The sequence below is a fragment of the Bos indicus x Bos taurus genome, chromosome 5 (genome assembly GCF_003369695.1).
Source record: "Bos indicus x Bos taurus breed Angus x Brahman F1 hybrid chromosome 5, Bos_hybrid_MaternalHap_v2.0, whole genome shotgun sequence".
In the NCBI taxonomy this organism is placed as follows: domain Eukaryota; kingdom Metazoa; phylum Chordata; class Mammalia; order Artiodactyla; family Bovidae; genus Bos; species Bos indicus x Bos taurus.
In genome coordinates this window covers 6,566,967-6,592,877 of record NC_040080.1, presented here as the reverse complement: position 1 = coordinate 6,592,877, position 25,911 = coordinate 6,566,967, and the positions used below count along the sequence as shown (strand labels likewise).

Here is a 25,911-nt window from a genome sequence, read left to right as displayed (position 1 = left end):
CTGGACCCTGAATGAAGGAACTCCCTTCTCTACCTGTAGCCTCCACAGGACAAGGTGACACCTGCCTCACCTTGGGGCAGCCCCCCCACACACACCCTGAAAACCACTCACTGCCCTCAGCCTCAGTCTCTCTGTGGGAGAGGGGGGCTACTAACTTCTTCCTACTTCTTTCAGGGTGTCCAGAGAGCATACAGTGGAAAAGACTGGGTCACATGGGGTTGTCTGAAGTTAGGACTGGGCACACCTTCTGACACAGCAGAGATGATCTGTGCAAGACTGGGTGTGAGGGATGCTTAACTCCCAGGGGCCACACTGTTTTCCAGGAATCTATCCTAAAAGAAACCACCAGAGAGGAGGCTGAAGATAGCCACTGTGATTTACAAAATCTGCAAACTGGAGACAGCCTTACTGTCCAACAGCAGGGATCTGCTACATAAAAAGCCATGATCCATCAGGCTTATGGCGTTTCTAACCACAGAGGGAAAGCATACCTGCCATTAAGGCGAGCTGCGGCCGCACAGCGGACCGTGTGGTTTCATCTCAGTTTTAAGTGTTTGCCTCTGGATGTCCACTATTTTCCTGGGTATAGTTTTTATTTTTACTGCATATATATATCTTTTCCTGTGACTATTTCTTTTCCTGTGTCTATTTTTCTGTACTCTCCACAAATTTTCTCTTTTTTTCTTTGGCCGTGCTGCAGAACCTGTGGGATCTTAGTTCCCTGACCAGGAACAGAACCCGTGCCCCCTGCAGTGGAAGCACGGAGTGGAAGAACAGCCAGGGAGTTCCCCAAACAAACCTCAGAAATAAATGCCAGGTCTTGCACAGCCCCTTTCCCCCTCCTGCCCCAACAACGCAGGTCACAGAGCCTCCAGGAGTTCCAAAGGGTTCAAACTAGCAAAGTTTTACTTCAATGTTGTTTGCTCATAAATGACTCTGAAAAAGCCGATATGCAAGAGGCTAACACGCTGTGTCTAAGGCAACGTCGAGGCCACTGTGAATGTCCTTCCAACAAGGGGCTCTACTCGAAATCTCCCTGACCTGGGGCAGGGGCAGCACGGGTGCTCTGGGACGGATGAATAAAACGCACACCATCTCAGCTCTGCCATCAGGGCTGGCTGCCCGGGACGCTAAGGCAGTCGATGGGAGGTGGACTGCTTGGAACTTCCAAAGCTGCCCGAATGTTTGGGTGTTTTTGCTGAAGCTTTGGGAGAGCCCATGTGCCAGCTGGAAGGGCCCTCGGCCAGCCCCCTCCTCCCACACCAGCCCCAGGGACAAGCCCACCTCCCTGCTGACTGGACCTGCTGGGCTCTGGGTGGTTTGGCCAACCTCTCACCCCAGCAGCCCCTGCCATGGGAACTTACTGGTGTCAGCTACCATGTAGTGTCAGCTGTGGAAGCCTGGCCGTGGCCCTGAAGCAGGCAGGGGCGGCAGGCGATGGTCTGCAGCTGGGGTGAGGGCCTGCGGCCTGTAGCTAAGGGTTGCCTGTACATTTCTGCTAATTTCCAGGGTGTGGGATGCTCTGGGGAGGTTGGGGAGCATGGTGCTGGCAGCCTCCACCCAGTAGTGTGTATGCTGGAGGGGGCGGAGAGGGAAGGAACATCTCCGGCGAGGCCTAGACAGGAATCTGTCTTAAAGGTGGCCAACAGCAGCCCACCTGTAACAGACACCTGCTCCCAAAGGGGCCCCTCAGGGGCCAGCCCAGCGGGGTGACCTCCCAGGCACGGGCAGGCCAGGCTGAACCCGGCCGCAGCTGGAGATGTGGGGCGGGTGGTGTTAATGAACAGCGGCAGGAGGGGTGGGTGTGGCCAGGGTACAGTGAAAGCGGGCAGCAGGGCCCGTCCATCAGAAGGCGAAGCAGCGCTCCTTGGGGTGGCCCACGCGGTCCAGGTTGGGCAGGCAGGCGTACTGGATCATGGGTGGGGGTCCACACATCAGCACCAGCGGTTCCTCCTCTGGGGGCGGCAGGTGGTCCCGGATCATCTCCTCGTTCACGAAGCCCTGGCTGTAGTCCCAGGCTGCAGGACGGGAGACCAGGTGAGCCTGAGGGTGGCCGTGTGACTGACCACCAACTGCCCACCGCCCCCTCCTCTATGACGAAGCTGCTGTGCCTGTGAATTCCTCCTTTCTTTCAACAAACACGGAAGAATGGAGCAGACCTTGGCTCTGATCCCCTGCCCCCTTGCCTGGCTCACCTGGCTCACAAATGCAAGCCTGTCAAGGTTCCCTAACCATACTTTACAGTTTGCAAAGCCTTTCACTTCTACTGGCCTCTTGTGTGACCCTCGTGGATGGACAGGGCGGGGCTTACTGATGCCATTTTACAGGTGTGGAAACTGAGGCCCAGAGGACCCAGAATTGTCTCAGGTCACACAGTGAGGCATGGACAGGGCTGGGACATTAACCCCAGGTCCCAGAGGCCCCCCAGCCAGTGCTCAGTGCCAGGCTGGTCAGGGTGATGCTGCCTACCCCCCACCCCTCTTCTTGCTACCTACCAGCCCCGTGCCTACTGCCTGACTCTTCCCTCCATGGGGCGCTGGCCCACAAGGAGCCATCTCTAGTCCACAGCTGTAGTCCCAGTGCCTAGACAGCCGAGCACAGAGTAGTTGCTCAATAAATAATGAACAAAGGAATGTGTCCCAAATAAGCATTAGATGCTTTTGAATTGTGGTGTTGGAGGAAACTCTTGAGAGTCTCTTGGACTGCAAGCAGATCCAACCAGTCCATCCTAAAGGAAATCAGTCCTGAATATTCTTTGGAAGGACTGATGCTAAAGCTGAAACTCCAGTACTTTGGCCACCTGATGTGAAGAACTGACACACTGGAAAAGACCCTGATGCTGGGAAAGATTGAAGGCAGGAGGAGAAGGGGACGACAGAGGATGAGATGGTTGGATGGCATCACTGACTCAATGGACATGAGTTTGAGTAAACTCCGGGAGCTGGTGATGGACAGGGAGGCCTGGCGTGCTGCAGTCCATGGGGTCACAAAGAGTCGGACACGACTGAGCAACTGAACTGAAATGAGCCAGAAAACAGTGAGGCCAGGACACAGGCCGAGGTTCCAGATGCAGGATCCTCAAAACAGCAGCCTCCTCAAAGTCCTGCTTGCCTCCCTGTCTTGCACATGCACACGCGCAGTTGTGTCTCCAGGTTTCACCTGAGATCCAGAGCTGCCTTTTATTCCTCCCAGTGACTGCAGGTGCCCATGGTGAGAACCTGACGCCCCGGGGCTGGCAGGACTCTAGTCCCACATGGACCCTCAGGACTGACCCGCTGATGGGGGCTGCTCAGGGATGGGGACCAGCCAGTCCTGGCACATGGCTCCTTGCCCCCATCACCTGTACTGCCCAACAACGTGACTCCCTTTTGCAGACGCGTGAGAAGCAACCCGGTCTGAAGCTCACCTTGCTCCGCAGTTCTTCAACGGTCAGTCGGGACAAACACTGCTTAGGGACTGAGGGCACATGCTAGGCTCTCAAATGACCCGTGCCGAGCAGCTCAGCAGGATCTCAGCCCCGGAGGGACAAACAGAGGGACTTGCCTGATGCCCACCACCCGCTGCCTGCTCCCTCCCCTCTGAAAAGCTACCATCAACCACCTCCTGATCCCATGGTGGGCGCCTGACCCCAGGCCAGCCTGAGCCCCGGCCAGTGAGTGGGGGGCTTACCCAGGCCAGCCCTCTGGCTTTGCTCCGGTGAAACAGTAAACTGAGGGCCACGCGGCAGCGTGAGCAGCAGACAGAGCATCACTGCATCTATCAGACGAGCAGGGCTCCACCAGGCCTGCACCCTGAGTCCCTCTGGCTCCAAACACCCAATTATCTGGCTTCTCTCTGTCCTTCACAATTTGGAAGAACCTCACTAAAGCCTTTGACACCAATAGAAACGCAGCTGCGGAAGTCCAAGGTCACGCGGAGGTCACCGAGGGATCTTGTCTAAATGGACACTGCTCCCTGTGTCATGCCCTGTACACTCCACGGCGGGGGTGGGGTGGTGGAGGGACGGGGGGTGTCCCCTGAGGGAGGGGGATAAGTCGGTCTCAGCTGGTCCTGGATGAGGAAGCCTCCTCTGTGCTGAGCAGTGGGGTATATTCTACCTCACCGGCACTGTGCTTAGTCACTGACCACACCTCCCCTTTCACATTGGCTGCTGGGAGGGTGCACCACAGCCCACGCTCCTGTACAAACCTCACTCTAGATTCTATTTTATGGGCCTGCCCGTGTTTTTCTTTCACTCTGACTCACTCCATAAGTCTCTATAAGCTGCCTAAAATCCCCCTGGAATGGGGCAGGACATAGGCAGGTAGATCACATTTTATTAACGGATCTCCAAGTACTTTGTAAAAAACTTCATGGGATTAAACCCTATTTGCTAGTATATGAAATGTACAGGTGTATAAGATACATCTGTTTTACAAGATTTTTTTTTAGGCAAGTATTTCTCTTGTGTGTATGCTGAAAGAGACTGTGGCGGAAACGTGGTCAGCGGGCCCCTCCCTCAGCCCCTCTAGCTCCACAATCACCACGCTGGCCTGGTACCCTGTTCTTGTTCAACATCGGCCTTTTCCAGTTTATACCTGATGGTACAGCAGTCCTCCAGCTACTCTCGAATCGTGGTCAGGGTAATAATAAACGTAACTGTAAAATACCAGAAAACTACCTAACTGTATCTCTTCCTGGGCCATGTTACTTGGTTCCTCTTAAAACAGTTCCTAGGAGGAGGCACTTTGGTCTCGGCATTGCCAGGTGCCACCACCAGAGGGCGGTGTCCACGACAGTGCTTGCATGCATGCTATGCATGCTAAGTCACTTCAGTCGTGTCTTTTTCTGTTGACTCTTTGCGACCCCATGGACTGTAGCCCAGGCAAGGCTCCTCGGTCCATGGGATTCTCCAGGTAAGAATACTGGAGTGGGTTGCCATGCCCTTCTCCAACTAACAGTGCGGCCAGGCCTTTTGCTGGCAGGAGACTGGAGCAGGGTCTAGCTCCCAGAGGACAGCCTTGTTTCGAGTTTTGGGGCAGCCTTCAGTCCCTGCCTCCTATGAGTCCTTGGCAAACAGCCCAAACACCTGGACAGGCAGAGTGAAGGGAACTGTACATCAGTGCAGCCCGACCCCCAGGGCTGGTGACTGCACTGTGGAAACGATCACCCGTCGCCCCCAGCACTGGCCCCAGCTCGAGGGGAGAACGCCGGTCTTCTATGTCCAGCAGTGCAGGCAGGGGTAGGCCTAGGGCTCCATAAGAGGCGGACAAGAGTTCAAGTCCCAGCTCTGGGCTTTTCTCGCTGTGCACTGTGGGGCACTTACCTCCCCTCTCTGATCCCTCTTTCCTCACTGCCCTCCTCTCACAGGACCACCGTGAGCTGGACCAAGGGAGACCTCGTGGACAGAAGGCTCCACCTGGCAGAGGGCTTGCAGCACAGGCACGCATGGGCCAGCGTGCCCACCCACCCAGGCACACTCACCTTCAGGGGCTTTGTCCACCGTGTACCAGAGCTTGAAGCGCGCAGAGTGCTCGTTCCTCAGTTCCTCCAGCTCGGGCCGCAGCAGGATGTCCTTCTCGGTCTGGGGGAGCGGACAGGGCCCAGTGGTCAGGAGGGACAGCGACAGGGACTGCCCTTGGAGACCCTGGTCATCCCGCCCACCCGTGGGCCACACGCTTGGCAAAGCTTCCAGGGCAAGTCCGAGTCTTTTTATGCTCTGGCATCTCAGGATGTATCAATAGGTCCATAATTTAGGGAATATAGATGCAGCTCCCCACATCACACAACCCGCAACCTTGCCCACGCCAATCCCTCTGCTTGGCGTGCAGCTCCCCACCTTCACCCTGCTGACTTCACTCAGCCAGCCCCACGCGACCCTGTAGAGTTCAGCTTGTTTCACCTCCTCCAGGAAGTCTTCCTAGACCCCCAGGGAGTGTTAGCAATCTACTCCAGAAACGTTCCCTCTTTCCATTCCTAAGCATAGATTTGCCTGGAATGTTTGCAGGTCACTCAGATCTGGCTCCTCCGGTCAGTGAGGGCACGACTGACTCATAGGACTGTTGTGAAACTAGGGACAAAGAGCACCGTCAACCAGCAAAGGTCACCCGCTCACTGACCTCTCCTGAGCCCCCCGCTGGGACAGGCAGGCAACGAGAGGCATGGAAATCCTCTGAACATCCTCCTTTGTGAACACCTCTCTGACCACCCTCAGCGCCCTGTCAATTCCTTAGGATCAACTTGAGGAAGTGGAGTCCAGGGCAGACAACTCCACATAGTTAGGGCCTTCAATACAAGCCGCTGCTTTATTCCCCACGTAGGTTACAACCAACACACACGCCAGCAGGGAGTCCTGGGGTACTCACCCCTCTACACCTCTACCAGGACTAGGTAATACTCATTTACCCTTTGCCAATCAGATTGATGGAAAATAAAGCTTGTGTTTTATCTTTTATTATTAGTAAGCTTGTCACTGGTCTGCTCATATTTTTTTCTTACTAGTTTGTAAAAACTTTTTATATGAAGGATATTTTTATTGATGATACATTATGTGTCTCATCCTCAGTTGTTTATCTTTCTACCTTATTTATCAGTTCAGTTCAGTTCAGTCGCTCAGTCGTGTCCGACTCTTTGCCAACTTTTTCCCCAGAGGAGCTTTTCATTTTTAAGCAGATGACTCCATCAGTCTTTGACGGGCTCTCCTCCAGTGTCTTGCTTAGCCTGACCATCTTTGTTCACTCATTCAGTAATACTTCTTGTATTTAAAAAGGCTCGCCCTCTACTTTTAAAGCTTCACTTTTTCACACATATATCCTTAACCCATACTTCATTTTTCTATAAGGTAAGGTATGGACCTACTTCACTTTTCCCAAGTGCACAGCAACTAACCCAACACTCCTTTTCATCTCCTCAGGTTTGACATGTCACCTGCATCAGATATAGAGTCTCATTTACACTCAGGTCTGCTTCTAGGTTAGGGCTGTTCAACCGAGCCTTCTATAATGATGGGAATGTTCTAGATCTGTGTTATCCAAGAGGGAAACTAACCACTGGTCACAGGAGACTATGGAACCAACAACATGTGCCTAGTGAGACTGGGAAAGGGAGCTTTTCATTTTATTTCATCTTAACTAGCCTCAGTGTAAACAGCCACATATCTAGCATGTTCCAGCACAGTCCAGACTTCCCGCTGTGTTACCCAGAAACACAGCTAGTCCAGTAAACCCAGGTCTCACGTGCGGCTCCAGAGCCACGCTATTTTCATCACTGACACTTCTTAGTATTCTTCCTTGTCTCTCTTCTTTTTCAAAATTTTCTTGGCTGCCCATGTATACTTTGTCTTCCAGGCCACAGTGCATCATTTTGTCATATCATAAAAGGAAAAAAATGATCCTACTAGGACTTCTGAGTATTACTTTCTGAAGAACCGATGCCTTCAGAACATCAGTCTCCCTGCCCAAGAACCAGGCTGCCCTGCTGTTTATTGTCTCCCTGACGCCCTTCTGAAAGCGGGGCTTCCCTCCTCGTCCTGGGTCCCCACCGGCCTCCACTCCCGGCCACCCGGTGCCTCCAGGAAGAACGCACGCATCTGCGATGTTAAGCGCTCCTGTCCCAGGCCACCTCAGTCCTCACACGGGTCCTGAGAGGTGGGCCCCCGTTACCCTACACTGCAGATGGGGAATTGAAGCAGCTGCGGCCCCCGTCCAAGCCAAGCATGCACGGCACATGGGGAAGGAGGGAGAGGCAACAGCCCGACTGGAGCAAAGCCGTGGTTCCCCCTGTGGGGTTCCCTGCGGACCCCAGGGTCCCTGAGACCCTCCAGCGGGACCCTGAGGTCAGAACAATTTTCACACAATACATTTTTTTTTTTTTTGCACTTTTTTCACTCTCGCTCCCTCACAAGCGTGGAGTGGAACTTTCAGAGGCTACGTGACTTGTGACACCACACTGACTAAATACAGAAACAGATGACGGAAGCCACTGCCCCCACCGACGGGCAAAATGACGCCGTTTCAGGTGACGGAAGGCCTCCACGGAGACTGCCCAGCACCACCAAGCCGAGTGCAGCCCACCCGCTCACCCCACCGGCCAGCCTGGCGTTTCTGGCTCTGTCCACCCACCCCTGGGCCTGGTCAAGGCCGCGCTGGTTGACCTCAGGGCAGTTTTCTGCAGCTGTGTGGGAGTCCAGGGACATCAGGCCAACCTTTCCCCTCTGGGCTCAGCGTCCTCGCAGATGGACGGGGCAGAGCCTGGGCCAGACGGACCCAGGGCAGGCTGACCTGAACCGTATCTGAGAGGTGTGGGGGGCCTGGTGCACGCGCCCCCACACAGGCAAGGGGTGTCCCGTCTGAGCCTCCCCACAAAGGGGCCTCACTACAAAATCCACATATTCAGTCATGAAACGCTGAGCCTGGAGAGATCCTCGTGATGACCGGGCTTTATCGGCTCATTCCTCAGGGAGACAGGGAAGCCCAGAGAGGGAGAATGACCTGTCCAAGGCCACACAGCAGGCCAGGGTGGGCAGGCAAGCGGCAGGCGTGGGGAGGAGGACATGTGCTCGGGAGCCAGACAGCCCAGGTCCAAACCCGATCCCAACACCCCCAGCTCAGGGACCTCGTGCGGGTGCGTCCTCTGCACCTCATCTGTGCAGATGCACCCTCAGGCTCTTCCCACGTCCCTGGTGGGTCCCAAATTCCACGTGCGGTAGAGAGAGTGCTGAGGTGCCGAGGAAGCGGCCAGGGGAGCCAGTCTCGGTGTGGGGGTGCTCCAGGGGCCTTACCCCCCCAACCAAGCAGCCCTGCTCGGGTCAGACGCTCTAGCTCTGCCCAACCTCACCAGCTGCTGCAAGGCTGCTGTGCACAAAACACTCAACACACCTTCCAGCCATCGTGAGCATCTCCACAGTGCCTTGCAGACCCCTGAGCAGTGCCTACCCAGCACCCTACCCTCGGGCATACAGACCTAAGGACCACCCACTGACCTGGTTGGCAAAGAGCAGGTGGCACACGGTGTGGTCATCAGGGTCCTTCATGATGGCGCGGATCACCTGAAGCATTGGGGTGATGCCTGCAAAATGAGCCACCCCCACACGCTGTGTGAGTGCCTGCTGCATACATACAGCACCAGGCAGATGCCCGGGGAGGTGCCAGGACAACCCTGACCTCATGCAGCTCCCGGGCGCTCGTAACCTGTGTGGTGTCCCACACCCTGCCCCCGACTCAACAACTCCGCCCACCAGGGACTCAGGCAGGGATCTAGGTCCACATACCCGTTCCTCCTGCAATCATGCCCACAGATTTCACCGTCTTGATGACAGGGTCGGACTTCTTGTCTGGACGGATGGCAAACTTTCCTGGGGAGAGCAGACGGGGTGAGACCCAGTTCTCAAACACACCATGCTTGGGGGTCAGACGGGCTGGAGATCCTGCCCCATCTCAAGGGTTTGGGTGTGGCGACCACCTTACCCCCCCAGCCAGTCAGGTGAAGGGGATGGGAAGCGGGGGGACTAGGGCCAGCTCAAATGCCAAGAGCAGCAGGAGGCTGGAGAAACAGGGCCCCAGCTCAGCCCTCCCCTGGTTTGCTTTCAGCCTGACAGAGCTACTCTGTGGGCTGGATGTGCCCCCCAAGGCTGATCTACAACCCCTGCACCGGCCACCTTGATCCCTAACAGCTGGGGAAATGAGGCCCCGGAGAGGAGGTGGCCTGCCCTACAGGAGTCACCCTTCCAGGCAGCAGCAGGGGCGGGACCTGTACCAACATCCTCCGCACCCGCCGGGCCCCTGGGGAGTCCAGCCCAGGTCACCTTTGCCCTGGTAGACCAGCAGCCCGTTGGGGCCCCGGAACTCAATGGTGTCGCCAATCTTCATGCTTTCCAGGTACTGGGACATCTTCCCTCCAGCGGGAAACTTGGGATGGGTGTCTTTGAAGTAAACCTGAGAGACACACGCACCATCCTCAGCCCCCGTTCCCAGGCTGCCAGGGTGAGCTCCGGGATCTTCTGCGGCTGCGTGCGGCCTGCTCACTCGGGGCTCCTCCCACCCGTCAGAACTTACCTGTCTGTGCCCCGTCCCCCCCGGGGGCCTGCCTTCCCCGTAACGTCCCCTTGGAGGGCAAAGCACCAGCCTGGTGTCCACGGCAGCCGACCCGAGGGCCTGAAGTGTAATGTTCTGCCAAGACCCGTGTCTGTGACCCCTCCCGGCAGGAGATTCCCACGGCTGTCAGCCCAGTGCGGGCCCTGCTGGTGGCTGTTCAGTTCTTTCTGCTTTGTGCTGCCATGAAAACATCACTCTTGGAACAACTCCCTTTTCTGTGCCCTTTGGGATTTCAGCTTTGGGAAAAAGGGATGCAGCTACAACCCTCGAAAAAGAGACGGGCAGACAGAGGAGGAGCTCCAGGACAGAGCGGCATCTGTGCTGGGCCTTGAAGGGCAAGCAGGAGTGGGCAGAGAGGGGGCAGGGCAGGGTGTGCCAAGGCCAGGGGCCTCACAGGGCTTGGAGCCTCTGGGGTGTGGAGGGGAGAACTCGTGGCTGCAAGACAGCCGACATGTCTGTGTGTCTGGGGCCGGGGAGGAGAGTGGGCAGAGCTCACTCTGTGCCAGGCCAGCGCTCTGACCTTTAGCCAGGGTGAACCAAGGGGGCCACGAGGTCTCCAAGCCAGGAAGGACCTGGTCCTCGTGAGCGTTTCATCCTCTACTTGAATCCCCCCGCCCCAACACCTCCTCCACATCCGGCTGGGGTGAGTTCAGCAAGAAGAGATGCATGAACCCTCACCACCTTCCCGTTCCTTCTGGACAAAGCGCCCCTCCCTGCAGGGCCTCCAAGGCTCTGCCCAGCCCCACTGACTTCTCCCCTTCTCGGCCCTCAAGTCCTCAAGCCTCCTCCTGGCCCCAGGGCCTCTGCACTGGGAGGGTCCTCTCCCTCCATCTCCACCTACTCGCCTCACAGTTGCCTGCTCAGAGGGACGAGGTGGGGGGCACAGCTGTCACCACCCCGCCCCAGCTCCAGTGTCTGTCCCCAGAACAAACACTGACCTGCGTGTGCCCACCTGTTCAGTGTCCACTCTCCAGCCAAAAACAGGCTCCCAAGGCCGGATGGGCTGGGCACCCAGCGTGTGGCCTGAGTGACACTGAGCAAAGAAGGGACCCAGGCCAGAGCCAGGACTGCCAGGCCAGCTCCCTTCCTGCCCTCACAGACCCAGCGCCCAGCCCGGGACCCTGAAACCCCCGGGGCTGAAGCTGCGGCCCAGCGGGGGTCTGTTTCTGCCCCATCCCCCATCCTGGGGTCCAGTGAGGGGGCCTGGGGCCCGCACAGCAGCATTGGGACAGTAAGCCTGGTCCCCAGGGGGATGCTGAGCCAGGGTGGCTGTGGCTGGGGGTTGTGGTTTGGGCCTTGACTGGGGAAGGTGTCTAACACCCCACACCCACCACCAGCTCTGGCAGGTTCCCACTTTTTGGGTGTGTAATCAGAGAAAGTGACTCACTGCTGTAAAGCCTGTGTTTCTAATTTTCACAAAAATGTACTGGGTTAGAGTGTCACTTCTCCTTCTGCCCAGCGTCTTGTTTTTTAAGATCCTTTCTGGCTTGTCTGTGTCTCTCTGGTCTGTTGCTTCTAATGGCTCTGTCTTCCCCGTGGGGTGCACCCACCCCCTGACTGGTGGGGGATCCCAGAGAGCCCCTCACCCCAGTGCCCACACAAGGACCCATGAGCCCCACACTGCACCCCCAGAGGGCCTGTGGGGTGCTTCTCAAGGGTGAGCGGGCGCCCAGCTCCCCGGGCCTCCCCCGTCTGCGAGTGGAAGACGGGCCCTGCCTGAGCTGGTGGGCCTGCCTGCTTCCTCTCCGGCAGACCATCTGTCCTGGTTTGAAGACACTGAGCCTGAATCCCACCCCCTGCCCTCTGCTGAGACCCCCATGCTCGGCTTGTGCTAAGAACCACAGGGTGCCCCTCACTCCGAGACCAGGCTCAGAGAGCACAGGGCCTTCAGAGGCCAGATTCTGGGGCACGTGGGCCCCGGGGAGGCCTGGGCTGCGATGTGGTCACCCCCGCCCCACCCAGCTGTGGCCCCAAGGCCTCACCTTGATGACCAGGTCCACAAAGCCCTTGTCGTCATCGCTGGAGACGGGCGTGTAGGGCCGAATAACCAGGTTCCCATCGATTCGAGCCGAGAGGTAGATGTGCTGGCCTGCAGGATGGCGGGGGTGAGTCTGGGCCCGGGACCATCCCGCAGCGTCCCCTGGATCTTGTCAACCCACTTCCCTGCGTCCCACCACAGCCTGAACAGACCCCGGCTCCTGCTGTACCCTTCACCGCCCCCCACCCCAGGGACTTCCATCACATCCCAGCTCTCTGCCTTTGCTCGTGCTGGGGCCACTGCCAGGGACACTGGAGCATTCTGCCCTCTCACTGTGACACTCATCCTCGAAGGCCTGGGATGGCTGATACCTCCTCCTTGAAGCCCTCCCTGCTCTCACTGAGATGTAAACTCCCCCGCCCCCCCACCTCCCTTTCCCAGCGCTGGCTCCGTGTGGGCTGGGCCGGGGCTGTACTCACCGACAGGGAGGCCCAGGATGTGCTCAGGCGACGGCAGTGCAAAGCGGAACCGCCGCGTGTCATGGCTGATGACCTGCAAGGAGGCTGAGCTGCTGGACGACACCCAGGGCAGAGGGGCCACAGGACCCAGAGCCCCCACCCTGCCCCAGCACCAGAGATGACACTGACAAGTGGCACATGCCCTGCACACACGTGTGTATGTGAGGGCACAGAGGTAAGCCACACACTGCACGTGTTCTGTTCTTGTTGGCCCAGAGAAGGGCAGTGACCCGCCCAGGGCCACAGAGCAAGGTGGCTGGGGCAGGAAGCAAGCTCCAGATCCCAAAAGGAGGCTGCCAAATGGCCCAGAAAATTCCAGGGCTTCCAGGGGCAGGAGGGAAGGAACCACCTCTGCCATAGCTTGAGATGTGTCCTGTCCTGGGGTGGCAGGAAGAGCCTGGAGGCTGACCACAGAGTGGGGAGGGCTGAGACAAGGCTCCTGTGAGTCTTGGGGCTGGGACTTGAGAGAGGGGTTCTAGAAGCCACTAAACTAAAAGCCCCCAAAAGGCAGGATGGCATGACTGTGACAGGGCTACACAGGGCAGGAGGCATGGCAGCCTCACTGCCTGGGAGGTGGACATGGCCATGCGCACCCAGGGCATGGTCAACGGGCAAAGGCCATTTCCGCTCCAGGGCGGGGCAGAGGCGGCTTAGGACCAAGGCTGGGCTGAGGATGGGGGCTGGTCTTAACAGAGGCCAGGGAGGCAAGTGTCCCACAGTGTCAGAGCTAGGACGTGAACCCGGTCCTTCTGACTGGGCTCCAGAAGGCCCCTGGGGGTCTCCCCTGCACCAGGCGCTGCAGGGCGGTGGCTGTGGAGGGGCCACTGGAAAGACAGGCAGCCAGCAGCCCAGCACTTGTGCTCGTGCTCACAGGAGGCAAGGCCCAGTGGGACGGTGCCACCACCCAGGGAGGGTCAAGAGACCTCCAAAGGGCCAGAGCATCACTGGAGTGAGCGAGCTGGGGCAGGAGGCCTGGACCTCAGGAAAGACGGCACCCAGCCTCCACTCAGGATGCAGGGCTTGTTGGAGGCCGGTGGGTCTCTCTGCCCCACAGTCCAGCTGCAAACAGAGGCCCAAGGCCTCCTGCAAGTGGATTCCAGGATTATCAAGCAGTCCTAGGGTTCGAGGTCAGAAATCCACATGCCAGACGTTTTTGGAGGAAGAGCAGAAATGAGGCAAAGACCCTGATGACTACTGTGTTCGACAGCCTCTAGCCCAGGACAGCAAGAGTCACCAGGCTAACGTCTGAGAGGGCGTGGCACGCCGCTGCTTCCAGGAAGCCGCTGGCCATGACAAGCTGAGCAGGAGACTCTAAGGGCTCAGGGCGACCCTGCCCAGCACCTGGTCCAGTCCCGTTCGGAGAGGGGAAGGGCGGGCAGCTGGGACCCTGCCTTGTGCCATAGCAAGTAGCCAGAGCAAGCCCACCTGCTGACCCTGCAAAGCCACCAGGAGGCTACAATGGGGGAGGGTAACTGCTAGGACACTCGCCACCTGCTCAATCAAAGGGGCCTGGAGGGTCCACTGCGGACATCCCTGTGACAAAATACCAGAGAGCTGTCAATCAGAATGAATCAGCTTTGGGTTAGACATGAAAAGGCGTCTGTGCTGTGTGTGAAAGTGAAAGCGTTAGTCGCTCAGTCGCGTCTGACTCTGCACTGTAGCCCACCAGGCTCCTCTGTCCATGGGGATTCTCCAGGCAAGAATACTGGAGTGGGTTGCCATTTCCTCCTCCAGGGGATCTTCCCGACCCAGCGATCAAACCTGCATCTCCTGCATTGCAGGCGGATTCTTTACTGTCTGAGCCACCAGGGAAGTCCATGTTGTACAGCCAGGTAAAAATATCAGGTTATTAGAGAAACTAAGTATACACACATCTGAACGTCCACACGTCATGTACGTAACCAATGTGACACCAGGAAAGGCTCGTGATGACCCATGAATGGGACCCTCTTGCACAGGGGTCATGGTGCAGGGAAGGGGAACATTCACACCTTGAGAACAGGGCACATATAAATATGTGTTTTTACAAAAGTACAATTTTTACAGTGAGCACATGTAAATCATACATTACTTCTGGAATTAAAGAACAGTAACAAGGGCGTTCCCTGGTGGCCTAGGGGTTAGAATTCTGGGTTTTCACTGCCGTGGCTGGGGTTCGATCCCTGGTCCGGGAACTAAGATCCCACAAGCCACGTGGTAAAAAAAAAACAAGGAAAAAGAACTTTATGAAAGGAAAAGGATTCAAAACGTTGTGATTTCATTTTAGTAGGAAGAAACTGTACAGGATATATTGAAAGGATAAGTCTGGTCTCATCTGGGAAGTGGTCTTTTTTTTTTTTTTGGCCTCTTTCTTGTTTTCGACTTCTAAGAAGAACTCCTGGTACAATTACGGTCACAGGCGCTCCAGCTCTAACATGGAGCCCGGGGCACAGACCAGAGCCTGGGATTCAGGCTTGCAGCAGGTGACTGGCTTTCTCTGCCCCATGACTCAGTTCCTCCCTGCCACACCCCTTCTGAGGCAGCTGCCTGTGGCCAGAAATAGCATGGGGGAGGCTTTGATGGTGAGGAGGGAGGCGGCCCTACAGGGTGGGCGTCTGGGCAAAGATGGGGAGAGGATGGTTTTAAATCAAAACTACGATCGGAGGTTTGAAAAAGGGGGGAAGGGCAAGAGGGGAAGGGCAGGAGTGAGCCTGCCCGACCCAGCCACAGTCGAGATCACGGGAACATGCAGGGAATCAGGACTCTAGGGGCCCTGAGTGGGTGGGCCTGGGAGTGAGGGAAGGAGAGAGGAGGAGACCTTGTCTTTAAGGAAGGGGCCCTGGGATGCAGCACCTTGGATGACCACGAGGCCTAGGCCTGAGTCCTAACCCAATCCCTAACTCACAATGTGACCCGAGTTAACCCTCTCTTGCCCTCTGTTTTCACATCTGTTAAATGGGTATCTGGACCCAAAAATCCTTACAGCATCCCTCCTACTCTGATTTTCTGTGGGATAGTAAGTGTGGCTCAGAGAACCTGCTCTGAGGGTTCAAATCCCTCAGTAATTTACTGGTAGCCTTAGAAATGGATATGCATGCATGCATGCCAAGTTGCTTCAGTCATGTCCGACTCTTTGTGACTCCATGGACTGCAGCCCGCCAGGTTTCTCTGTCCATGGGATTCTCCAAGCAAGAATACTGGAGTCGGATGCCAGGACCTCCTCCAGGGGACTGAACCCACATCTCTTATGTCTCCTATATTGGCAGGCAGGTTCTTTACCACTAGCTCCACCTGGGAAGACCTTAGAAATGGACATCACCTCACTTTCCCCATCTGTAAAATGGGCAAATAATAGGATCTACTTCATGAGGGTCCATGCCCTAAGTACACAGTAGATGCCCATGAAATGCTCTGATGCCGAGAAGGAGAGAGAGGTGCCCGTGCCCCAGGACCCCTCAGGCCCTGCACTGACCTCCTTGTCAATCAGCCGCAGCGGGTACTTGATGTCTGGATTCTCGAGCGTGATGGCCGGGGTGGAGCGCTGGAACAGCTTCATGATCAGGCTGTACAGGAACCAGACTGGGGAGAGGACCACGTGGCCCAACTGAAACGACAGGGCAGACCCAAGAGGTCAGCTTGGCCCTGGGGAGGGTCTGCCCCCTGCCCTTCCCCCAAACACACCAGTTGGTCCACAGCTCTGGACCACTCCTCTGCCAGGAACACCCTCTCCCCACTTCGTCACCATCCCCACCCTGGTTCCATCTTGGTGCCAGCTGGGAGACGCTATTAATACAAAACTCAAACTCATGAAACCCATCAGGGTGTTACTACGTCACTGGAAAAGCTCCATTTCCCCTGAGGAACAGGGACAAAGAAAGCTATGAAACTGAGCATGTAGCCCCTTTTCACTATGGCTGCCAGGAAGCTCAGAACAAAGTTCCCAAGCACCTGTGCTTAACCTTGAGTACTGTGTATCTGTGCTCCCTTCCTCCCTCCTTGAGTCAATCTCCCTGCATTAAGTGATGTCAAGTCCTAGCTCTCTACAGACAAACCCCTGAGCCCTGGGGTTCTGCTTTCAGGTGTGAGGGGCAGCCAGGGCACTGAGCTGGACGCTGGGAAGCTCTGCTCCTTGCTGGCTGGGTGACCCTGGTCGAGTCCTTTCCCCTCCTCTGAACTGAACTGGACAAAGGTGATCTGCAAGGTCCCCCGAAGCTCTCTGCACCGTGCCGAGCCCCACACGGGGGTTAACCTCACGACGACCCTGAAGAAGGTGCTGACGTCACTGCCGCTTTACAGACAAGGGAACGGCTCAGGGAGGCGAAGCAACTCACCCAAAGGCACACAGCTGGCAGGTGGGGGGCTGGAATTCAAGCCTTAGTCCACCTGCCTCCCCAGCCACGCTCTTATAACATCAGTCCTCGCCCTCAACATCACGCTCAACCTGCTATGTGGCTCTAAGGGGCTCTTCCTCGCCAGCCCCCTGCACCCCTGCCCCGTGCTCTCAGCCTCACAAAGACCCTGAGAGGTGGTCTGGATACTTTGAAGACAGAGAAAACTCAAATCACATGGGCAGATAAAACTGCTTAGGTTTTACCTGGGGAGGACATCCTTGCAAAGACAGACAACTAGCCTGCTGCTCTTTCTAGCTGTGTTTGTCCCTGGGAAGCAAAACCACTGAGCCTCTCTGCCCTGCTTCTGTCGGTGAAATGGGGATCAGAAAACACACTTCCTGGTTGTCAAGACGGAACTCAGCCATGGAAAGCGGCTAACCCAGGCTGTCCCCCAGCAGGCCTGTGACCTCACTGGGCGCGTACATGGGTGCAGCGGCTACCCTGGGCCATCTGGAAGTCGCGTCCTGGGCAGCTTCCACAAACTAGACCACGAGCGAGACCCAAGGAGAAGACAAGAACAGCCTCAAGACCACTCAGACCAACCCTGCAGTAGAGAACCTGGCAGACCCCACCCTGACCAGCGAGCAGCATAGGAAAGGGGCCAGGCTCACCAGACAACGCCTGACATGGAGCGAGAGGGGCCGGCACTGCCCCGTGCCTTCTTTGGGACCCACCTCCAACACGAGGAAACACCGAGGGGCCGTCCTCTGAGACCACTGGCACGACTCTTCAAAAATATCAAGGCCACGAGAAACGAAGGCTGAGGAACGGGTTCCAGATTAAAGGAGGCTCTGGTGGGTTGCAGGGTGGCCCCCAAAAGACCTGTCCACCCAGATCGTGGGGATGGAAAAAGGGGTTTTGCAGCTGTAGTTAAACCAAGGAAGACTTCCCTGGTGGTACAGTGGATGAGAATCCGCCTGCCGATGCAGGGGACAGGGGTTCAATCCCTGGTCGGGGAACTAAGATCCCACATGTCGCAGGGTAGGGAAAGCCCAAACGCCACAAATACTGAGCCTGCACCGTAGAGCCCACAAGCTGCACCTCCTGGAGTCCCCGCACCACAACTATGGAAACACACACCCCAAGAGCCCGTCTCCACAACGAGAGAAGCCGCCGCGTGAGAAACCGGGCACCCTAGCGAAGAGTAGCCCCCGCTCGCCGCGACAAGAGAAAGCTCTCACAGCATGAAGACCCAGTGCTGCTGAAATAAATTAACCGGGAGGAAAAAACCTGGACTTGAGATCCTCTTGGATTCTGCCAGCAGGCCCCAAATCCCATGACAAGCGTCCTTCTCAGAGAGAGAAGATTCAGGGGAGAGGGCTGCATGAAAGAGCAAAGGACCCTCCCCTCGACCTCCAGAGCGTGCCCTGCCAGTACCCCGATTTCAGACTTCAGGCCTCCAGAGTGTGGGAGAAGGAATTTCCATTGCTTTGTGCCACCTAGTTTGTGACAATTTATATGCAGTCAGATGAAATAAAGACAGGGAAGTCCCCTACCGACGAACAAGTTCCGTCCCGTGAGCGCTTTTGTGAAGTCTAATTTGTTCGAAAGTCTGACACAGGCACCCAGCTCACACAATCGGCTATGTTGTACGGTACTGTACTGGGCTTATAATACTTCTCACACAAATGATACACAAACAAAAAATAAAGACAACACTTAAAATCTTACAGGAGAGCACCTTGATAAATACAGTATTCCAGTACAACAGCTGGCACACAGGGCCTGGCACTGAGTCAACCGACAAGAAGAGTCACGGACTGGAGGCGGGAGAAGAGGTGGGAAACGGTGGAGCTGAAGCACCGCCAGCAGAGGAGACGGAGGGCGAGCAAGACAGTGTGTTCTCATTCACGCCTCACGCGGATGGAACACACGTTCGCATCTTTGAAAGTCTGCAACTTGCAGGTTCGTGGGTAAGGGATGAACTCTATACCCCTGTGTTTCTGTGTTCTGAGTCGCTGGGAAAACCGCCACTTCCCCTGAGGAATAGGGACAAGGTTCGTATGGAGGAGACTTACTGTACAGAGGCCAAAGGGACAGAAAAACTGCAGAAAAAATGCAATGGGCAGTTTTGAATTTGATTCTGGGCCAGGGGGGAAGAGAACACAGCTGTAAAGGACAATCCTGAGACAACTGGCAGAACATGCATTAAGGCCCATGGATTAGACAATAGCACTGTATGTTTCCGATTTGATCACCATCTTGCAGTTATGCAAAAGCAAGTCCTTGTTCTTAAGAGACAGACACAAGTATTTAGAAGCAAAGAATTAACATAATGTCATTTACTCTCAATCGGTTACAAATACACACATACAATAATAAGATAAATACAACCAATGTTAACATCTGGTATATTTTGGTGAAGAGTATATAAGGGCTCTTTTATGCACTCTTCCAAACTTACTGGAAGGTTGAAATTATTTCAAAATTAAAAGTGAAGAAGGCAGTCCACACTAGCAGTTCAAACAGCGAGGTCAAGAACCCAAAGTTCTCCCCAAACACTGGTTCTCAAGGAAACGGTCTCAGAGCTTGTTCACTCAGCCTCCCTAGGGTACCTCCCTGAGCTTGGTTCTCACGGTAGACAACCGTGCATATTCTTCCACGCAAGTTCCCCCTTTTCCTTGGCTGCCAGGAAGCTCAGAGCCAAGTTCCTTGCCTGCAGGGAGGCCTCTCTGCTTCCTCTGCAGACCTCTTGACAAGATCTTCCCCTCTCTAGGCCCAGTCTCAATGCTCCCTCCCTTCCTGGAAGCCCTGCCAGTACCTGAGGCCTCTCTGAGCCTTGGTGTTCTTATCTATGGAAAGAAGGTCAGGGCCACTGACTGGCCTACCACCCAGGGGAGCTGGGACATGAGATGAGGTAGGGGGCTGAGGTCACAGACTATAACCTGGGGAGTGTGGGCACATGTGCGTGTGTGCACGCACACACACACACACACACACACACACACACACACAGGAGCTTTCTCTACCACCCTCATGGGGCCCCCACCACAAGCGAAGCAAGAACACAGGCACCAGGATTCCACACCAGGCCTGGCCCTGCCCCTCAAACCGGCCCAGCAGCTTCAAGTTGCCCAGCTGCAGCTTTGGTTACAGGCCTTTTGTGGGGCTCAGAACACCATCGACAGTGCCTCGTGCCTCTCCGGCAGACAAGGCCTCCAGGCTGCGTGCAACCAAGGCCTCATCCCACGGGGCCCCTGGTCTGTATCAGTGGGTGTAAAGGGAAGGCCCGAGGGAGCTGGCCCCAGCACACACCCCAGCACACACCCCCCAACCCCTGGCCTGCACAGACCTCACAAAGGGTCTCTGGTCTCCTGCTCATTTACCTACCACCTACCATGTCCCGACCACCATGTGCTATTTCTCCCACCCTGAATTTTATTTAGGGCCCATTGGGGGGACTTCCCTGGCGGTCCAGTGGCTAAGACTCCTCGCTCCCAACGCTGGGGGTCCAGGTTCAATCCCTGGTCGGGGAACTAGATCCCATGTGCCACAGCTAAGACCAGACACAGCCAAATAAGTAAATGAATAAAATAAATATTGAAAAAAGGCCCGCTGGCAGCCCAGGACTCCAGGGTCAGGAGACCCGGGGCTGAGACCCAGCTCAGGACTTCAGGAGAGGATCTTCACCTCTCCAGGCTGCACCTTCCTCAGGAAGGTCCCACCTAAGGCCGGGGAGGGCATCAAGGCTGGAAAAGGCCATGCGCACACATGGCCCCGAGCTGGCACTGCTCCACGAGTGGGCGGTGAATCCTCTGAGCTAATCCTCACTTCAGTCCCAGGCTGCAGCACCGTGACTATCATCCAGTCAAGGATAAGCAAAGTCTGTCCTCAAGGGACCACACTCAAAACGAGTGAGACTGCTGTCCCCATTTTTCAGACAGGTTAAGTGACTTGCTCACTGCCATGAAACCCAGTCCTGTGTAGTCTGGTTCTTCTGGAGGTGCCTCCCAAGACAGATGCCCTGGAGCCCACAGCCCAAATCCCCGGCTCCACCGAAATCCCATCTCCCACCTCCCGCAGCCAGGGCCCAGCAGCCCAAAGCAACAGGCCGCTCCCCCCGTCCCCCAAACACCCACCACGTGGCTCCCCACTGCCTACGCTCAAGGTCCCTACCATCCTGTCACCAGTCTTTTTTGCTTCAGGCCTCTGCACACCCTTCCCTCATCCAACCAGCACATTCCTTTCCTATTTAGCTTCCAAGAGCCCAGCTCAAACCTCAAATCTCACCTGCCAGGCCCCTCCCTGGCTAATCAAGCCCTTAGCAGACTTCCAGAGCCCCCATTGCCCTCTGCCAACTCCCTGGGGATGAGGGTGGGGCACTCTGATGATTCCTCTGCTCCAGGCCCCTTCCACGTCTATCAGGGAAGGCATATCCACCGGGAACATTGTTTAGGAAAAAAATTGAGCCAAGTTACATTTGCAGGAAATCACTATTGTCGGCAGCCCTGGAAATAAACTTAAATGACATTAAGAGCCAAGTGGAGCTGTGCTCCCTGGAGTTTTCCTTCCTCCCAGCACAGCTGTTTCAGTGCATGTACAGCCAGGTTTGATAACTAAGACCCCTGGCTGGCAGGTAAAGGATCTGCCAGTGATGCAGGGGACCCGGGTTCGATCCCTGGTTTGGGAAGATCCCTGGAGAAGGAAATGGCAACCCACTCCAGTATTCTTGCCTATAGAATTCCATGGACCAGAGGAGCCTGGCGGGCTACAGACCATGGGGTCACAAAGAGTCAGACACGACTGAGCGACTCACATACACCCCTGACCTGCAGTTCGATGTGCAGTCTGCAAAGCACCTTCCTCTGCGTTTCCTCACTGACCCTCAGCCGTGGGTGACGGGCCAGCTGCCTTCCTCATTGGCTTGGCAAGGCCCAGAGTAGAGTCTGCGCTCCGGATCCCCTGTCTCTCTCCTCCAATCTTTCACCTGCCCCAAATGCCAACCCAGGGTAGGTGCTGAGCCGTGAAAAAGGCTCATTCGTCAACAGCTCTGAAGGCGAGCCCTCAACACTGACCTTGGCCCTCGCACAGAACTTGCACATTCCAGGCACCAGCTCCGTATGCCCTGGATGCCAGCCTGGGGCTCACACGCCTGGGCCAGCTCCCCACGCGCGATCACAATGCAGAATGGCAGACACAGAGAGGCGAGGGCCCTGGTGTCTCATCTCCAGCAGTCAGAGCAGAGACTTGGTAAATATCTGTGGATTAATTCACATGGGGACAAGCACCAGCGGCTACCCCACAGTCTCTCTGACTTCTCTTACTTTATACGAATGTTTCAGTAACCAGGACAAGAGACCAGATGCCCCCAGGGGGAGGGCAGGAATCGGCCCTCCACCAGGCATTGGCCAGATGGGTGGATCCTGAATTCCTGGCGGACACACCTGCCTCCCAGACATGGGGCTGGAGCCGCTGCTGGAAGGAGCTGGCCTGGGACTGATGGGTAAACATAAGCGGCCTTTCCTCCAGTCCCTCTGCCCGGCTGCTCCGCGTGAGCACAGGTCCTCGAGCCCAGCACGCGGGCACTACGGCCACCCTACTTCAGTGAGGACACTGAGGCAGGGTGAGAACTGGCAGCCAGTTCGGTCTGCGCACTGAGCCCCGCGACCACAACTCTGCCCCCGTGGACAGTGTGGCCACTCAAGAGAGCAGGGGTGGGCTTTGCACAAATTCCTTTCCAAGTGGCAGCTGTGGGCAGACTCTCACTGTCAGTTGGTCCTTCAGGACACAAAGCCCAGTGGGCACAGTTGGCAGAGAAAAGAGTGCAGTGGAAAGGTCAAACTTTGTCTCTGGGAAACTGGAGGCTTTACCAGACCCACAAGGGGTTGGGACGCCCTGCCACCCTTGCAAACAGTGGGCAGAGTAAACAGGATGGACGAGGCTAAGGCCCCACCCCAGCTCCTCAGTGCACTGCACACACATGTGCGCACACGCATATACACACACCACCTCCCCCCGGCCACCCCGGGGGCTAGGGGACAGCTGCCTCCCAGGCCTTGACCTGGTGCCTCAAAGGTTACACTCTGCCCCCGACGGAACCCACCTGCCTTTCCCTGCCTCTGATAACATAGGATGGGGAGAGGAAAATGGGGCACCAGGGTGTCTCCAGGGAGCCCCCAGCCTGCCCAACAGAGCAGAGAGGCGGGGTAGCCCTGCCACCCCATGCGGCACCCTGCCAGCTGCTCACCCCCTGGAATTCCACCCCCTCCTCCCCCCCGACCCTGGGACCCTGCCATCCTCTCTACCCAGGTCAGGTCTCAGCGGGCAAAGGGACCTGCCAGGACCTCCACCTGGCAGGCATGTTCCTCCCCAGGTGCCAGCCCCCTGTGCTGAGGCTTACCTGCCTGCTGCCTGCCCGCCAGCTATCCGGCTGGGATCTGAGCGTCCACCTCCCTCATAGCCCCCTTCTCAGGAAGTGGGAGGGTGCAGAGGAAGTCCTGCAGCGAAGGGCTCCTGGCCCGAGGCTTGGGGTGAAGGGAACCCAGGAGGAGGGGCAGGTGCAGAGCCGATCCGCCCTCTGCAAGGGAGACCCAGCCCTGCTGCCCAGGGGCAGGGGGTTTGGGACCACAGACTAGGCACAGGGCTGCTGGGAGCAGGAGAAAGCCTTGGACTCTACCTGTGGTGGCGGCCTGTCCGGATCCACTGAGCGCTCACATCTGTGCTGGGGGCAGGGGAATCAGGGTTGGGGCCGGCCGGCTAAACCCCCCAGCGTGTACCCACCGGTGGCTGGCAGAGTCCAGAGCTAACCCCTCTTCCGTGAGTGGGAGGAGGCCTCTTGCAGGGCCTGCACGTCCCAGATAAAAAGTCTGGCGCCCCAAGCCCGAGCGGGCCTCCGGCAGACTGCGTGGAGCCTCTGTGCCCGGAGGCAGGGCTGGGGTCTGCTCCGGGTATTCTGGGCCAAGCGGGGACCCCAGCAGGGCCCACGAGGAAGGGACCATCCACCACCCCTTGGACAGAGGAGGCCCAGGAGTTGGGACAGGTCTCCTGACGCTCAGATGGGGCTCTGTCCCTCACGGAGGGGCTACAGGGGGTCCTTGGCTACTCAGTAAAAATACTGAGCAGCCACATCCCAGGGTGCGTGCTTAGTCACTCAGTCGTGTCTGACTCTGTGCGACCCCGTGGACTGCAGCCCACCAGGCTTCTCTGTCCATGGGATTCTCCAGGCCAGAAGACTGGAGTGGGTTGCCATTCCCTCCTCCAGAGGATCTTCCGGACCCAGGGATGGAACCCAGGTCTCCTGCATTGCAGGTGGATTCTTTACTGTCTGAGCCACCAGGGAAGCTCATCGAAGGGACACAGAGACAAATCCAGGCAACGTGGATGGCTAGAAGGTGAGGAGCCCTGTGGGAAAACAGCAAGGGGTGGGGGGTGTCTGGCCTGGGGGGTAGAAGGCTGAGCGGTAAGGAAGGAAGACAATTTCTGGGAACACGGTCAGGACGTTCCACGGAGCTGGGGCGATGCCCCCAGGCTTGCCCTGAGTAAAGCTGCCCCTCGGTCTGAAGGGCCCTGAGTCCCAGGCTGGGCCGCTCACCCAGAGCAAAGTGGCCAGGCCAGGGGCTTTCTGCCTCCTACCCAAGGGGGGGGGCCACAGAGAGCCGGAGGGCGAGGCGGGGAGGAGGCCAGGCAAGAGGCTCTGGGCCTCCTGCTCCCAGAGGACCCCAGCGGGCCCCAGGGACCAGAGTGTGGGGGGCGGACCTGGCCACAGCCTGGAGGGGAAACACAGGCCACCCACCCCCACTGCGGCTTCTGAGGAAGCCCAAAGGAGGCGGCCCTGGGCCGGCCACATGCCAGTGTGACAGTGGACTTTGCGGCCCTGGAGTTCAGACTCGGCCAGCCGGGCAGGTGGCCAAGGCCCCGGCGGCATCTTCTTCGTCTGTAAAATGGGGCCTCGCCAGTTTCATGGGTTAAAAGAAACTAGAGCCCAGCATGCAGCCCAGAACAGGGCTCAGGGGTGGTGGGTGGTTAAAAAAAAAAACACTCCATGATCCAGCAACATTGCACGTGTGCACACACACACACCCACTCCACACGCACACACTCGCAGGTACGCACCTGTTCACACTCCCGCACAGCTGCACACTCACTCACCGTCCCTAAAACCTAAACACACCCCTAAACGCACGGTTGCACATGCACACACGTCACACCCACACCCCGGTCACACACACATCTCACACTCGCACAGAAGCGCCCGTTCACACTTCACACGTGTTCACACGCATGAACTCACACGCGGGGTCACCAGTCTCCTTCACCGCCCCCACCCTGCACTCGCCCATCCCTGGCGCGCACACCCGCACTCCTGGGCCGGGCAGAGGGGCGGGGCTCCCCCGGAAGGCTCGGCCACCCCCGCCACCCTAACCCCGGCTCCGGGCGACGCCCCTCGGCCGGGAGGGCCGGGCCGGAGGGCAGGAGCCCGGTGCCTGAGTCACGGCCGCCAGGGGACGGCCGGGGCGCGGCGGGCAGGGCGGGGCCGGGTGGGGTCCTGCGTCCCACGTCCGAGCCGGGCCCCCCCGCCCCGCCCCCGAGGCCGGCCGCAGTCGGCGCTGCCCGAGATGGAGGCCCGGCGCCCGCGGCTCCGGTCCGCAGCGATGCCCCCCGGCCCGCGGCGGCCGGCGCCGCGCTCCCCGCCTACCGTGCTCAGCTGGGCCCCCATGTTGGCGCCGCGCTGCGCTCGCTCCGCCGCCGACACCGCCGCGCTCCGGGCCCGCCCGCGGCCGCGTCAGCCGGGAGGAGGGGCGCGCCGAGCCCGGCCCAGTGGCGGCGCGCGGGGGGCGGGAGGCCGGCCTCCAGGCCCCGCCCCGCCCGCTTCCGTCAGCCGCCAGAAGGTACCCGGAGAGGGGCCGGCGGAACGCGTGGCCGCCGGCGCTGTTGGCTACCGCCCCCCGCCCCAAAGCCCACCCACCGACCGGCTGTGTGGCCTTCAGTGGGACGCTGGCGTCTCTGGGCCTCGTTGGCCGTCCCCTAAGGGGAGA

At 57.7% G+C, this 25,911-nt stretch overlaps 1 protein-coding gene across 3 annotated transcripts; it reads right to left on the bottom strand.

Annotated features, from left to right (window-relative positions):
- Positions 1-878: 878 nt before the first annotated feature.
- LOC113892144 (NADH-cytochrome b5 reductase 3) lies at positions 879-25,687 on the bottom strand. 3 transcript variants are annotated; one of them, XM_027540601.1, is made up of 9 exons: positions 25,572-25,687; positions 16,018-16,149; positions 12,528-12,600; positions 12,053-12,159; positions 9,782-9,911; positions 9,248-9,331; positions 8,960-9,045; positions 5,464-5,563; positions 879-2,018 (listed from the first exon to the last, which is right to left on the bottom strand). In XM_027540601.1, exons 1-9 carry the CDS (start codon positions 25,590-25,592, stop codon positions 1,846-1,848), a joined length of 906 nt encoding a protein of 301 aa, XP_027396402.1. In that variant the 5' UTR covers positions 25,593-25,687; the 3' UTR covers positions 879-1,845. The 3 variants fall into 3 exon arrangements, with proteins under 3 accessions (XP_027396402.1, XP_027396404.1, XP_027396403.1); XM_027540603.1 differs by lacking the exon at positions 25,572-25,687 and adding an exon at positions 23,553-23,680; XM_027540602.1 differs by lacking the exon at positions 25,572-25,687 and adding an exon at positions 23,277-23,390.
- Positions 25,688-25,911: the final 224 nt, after the last annotated feature.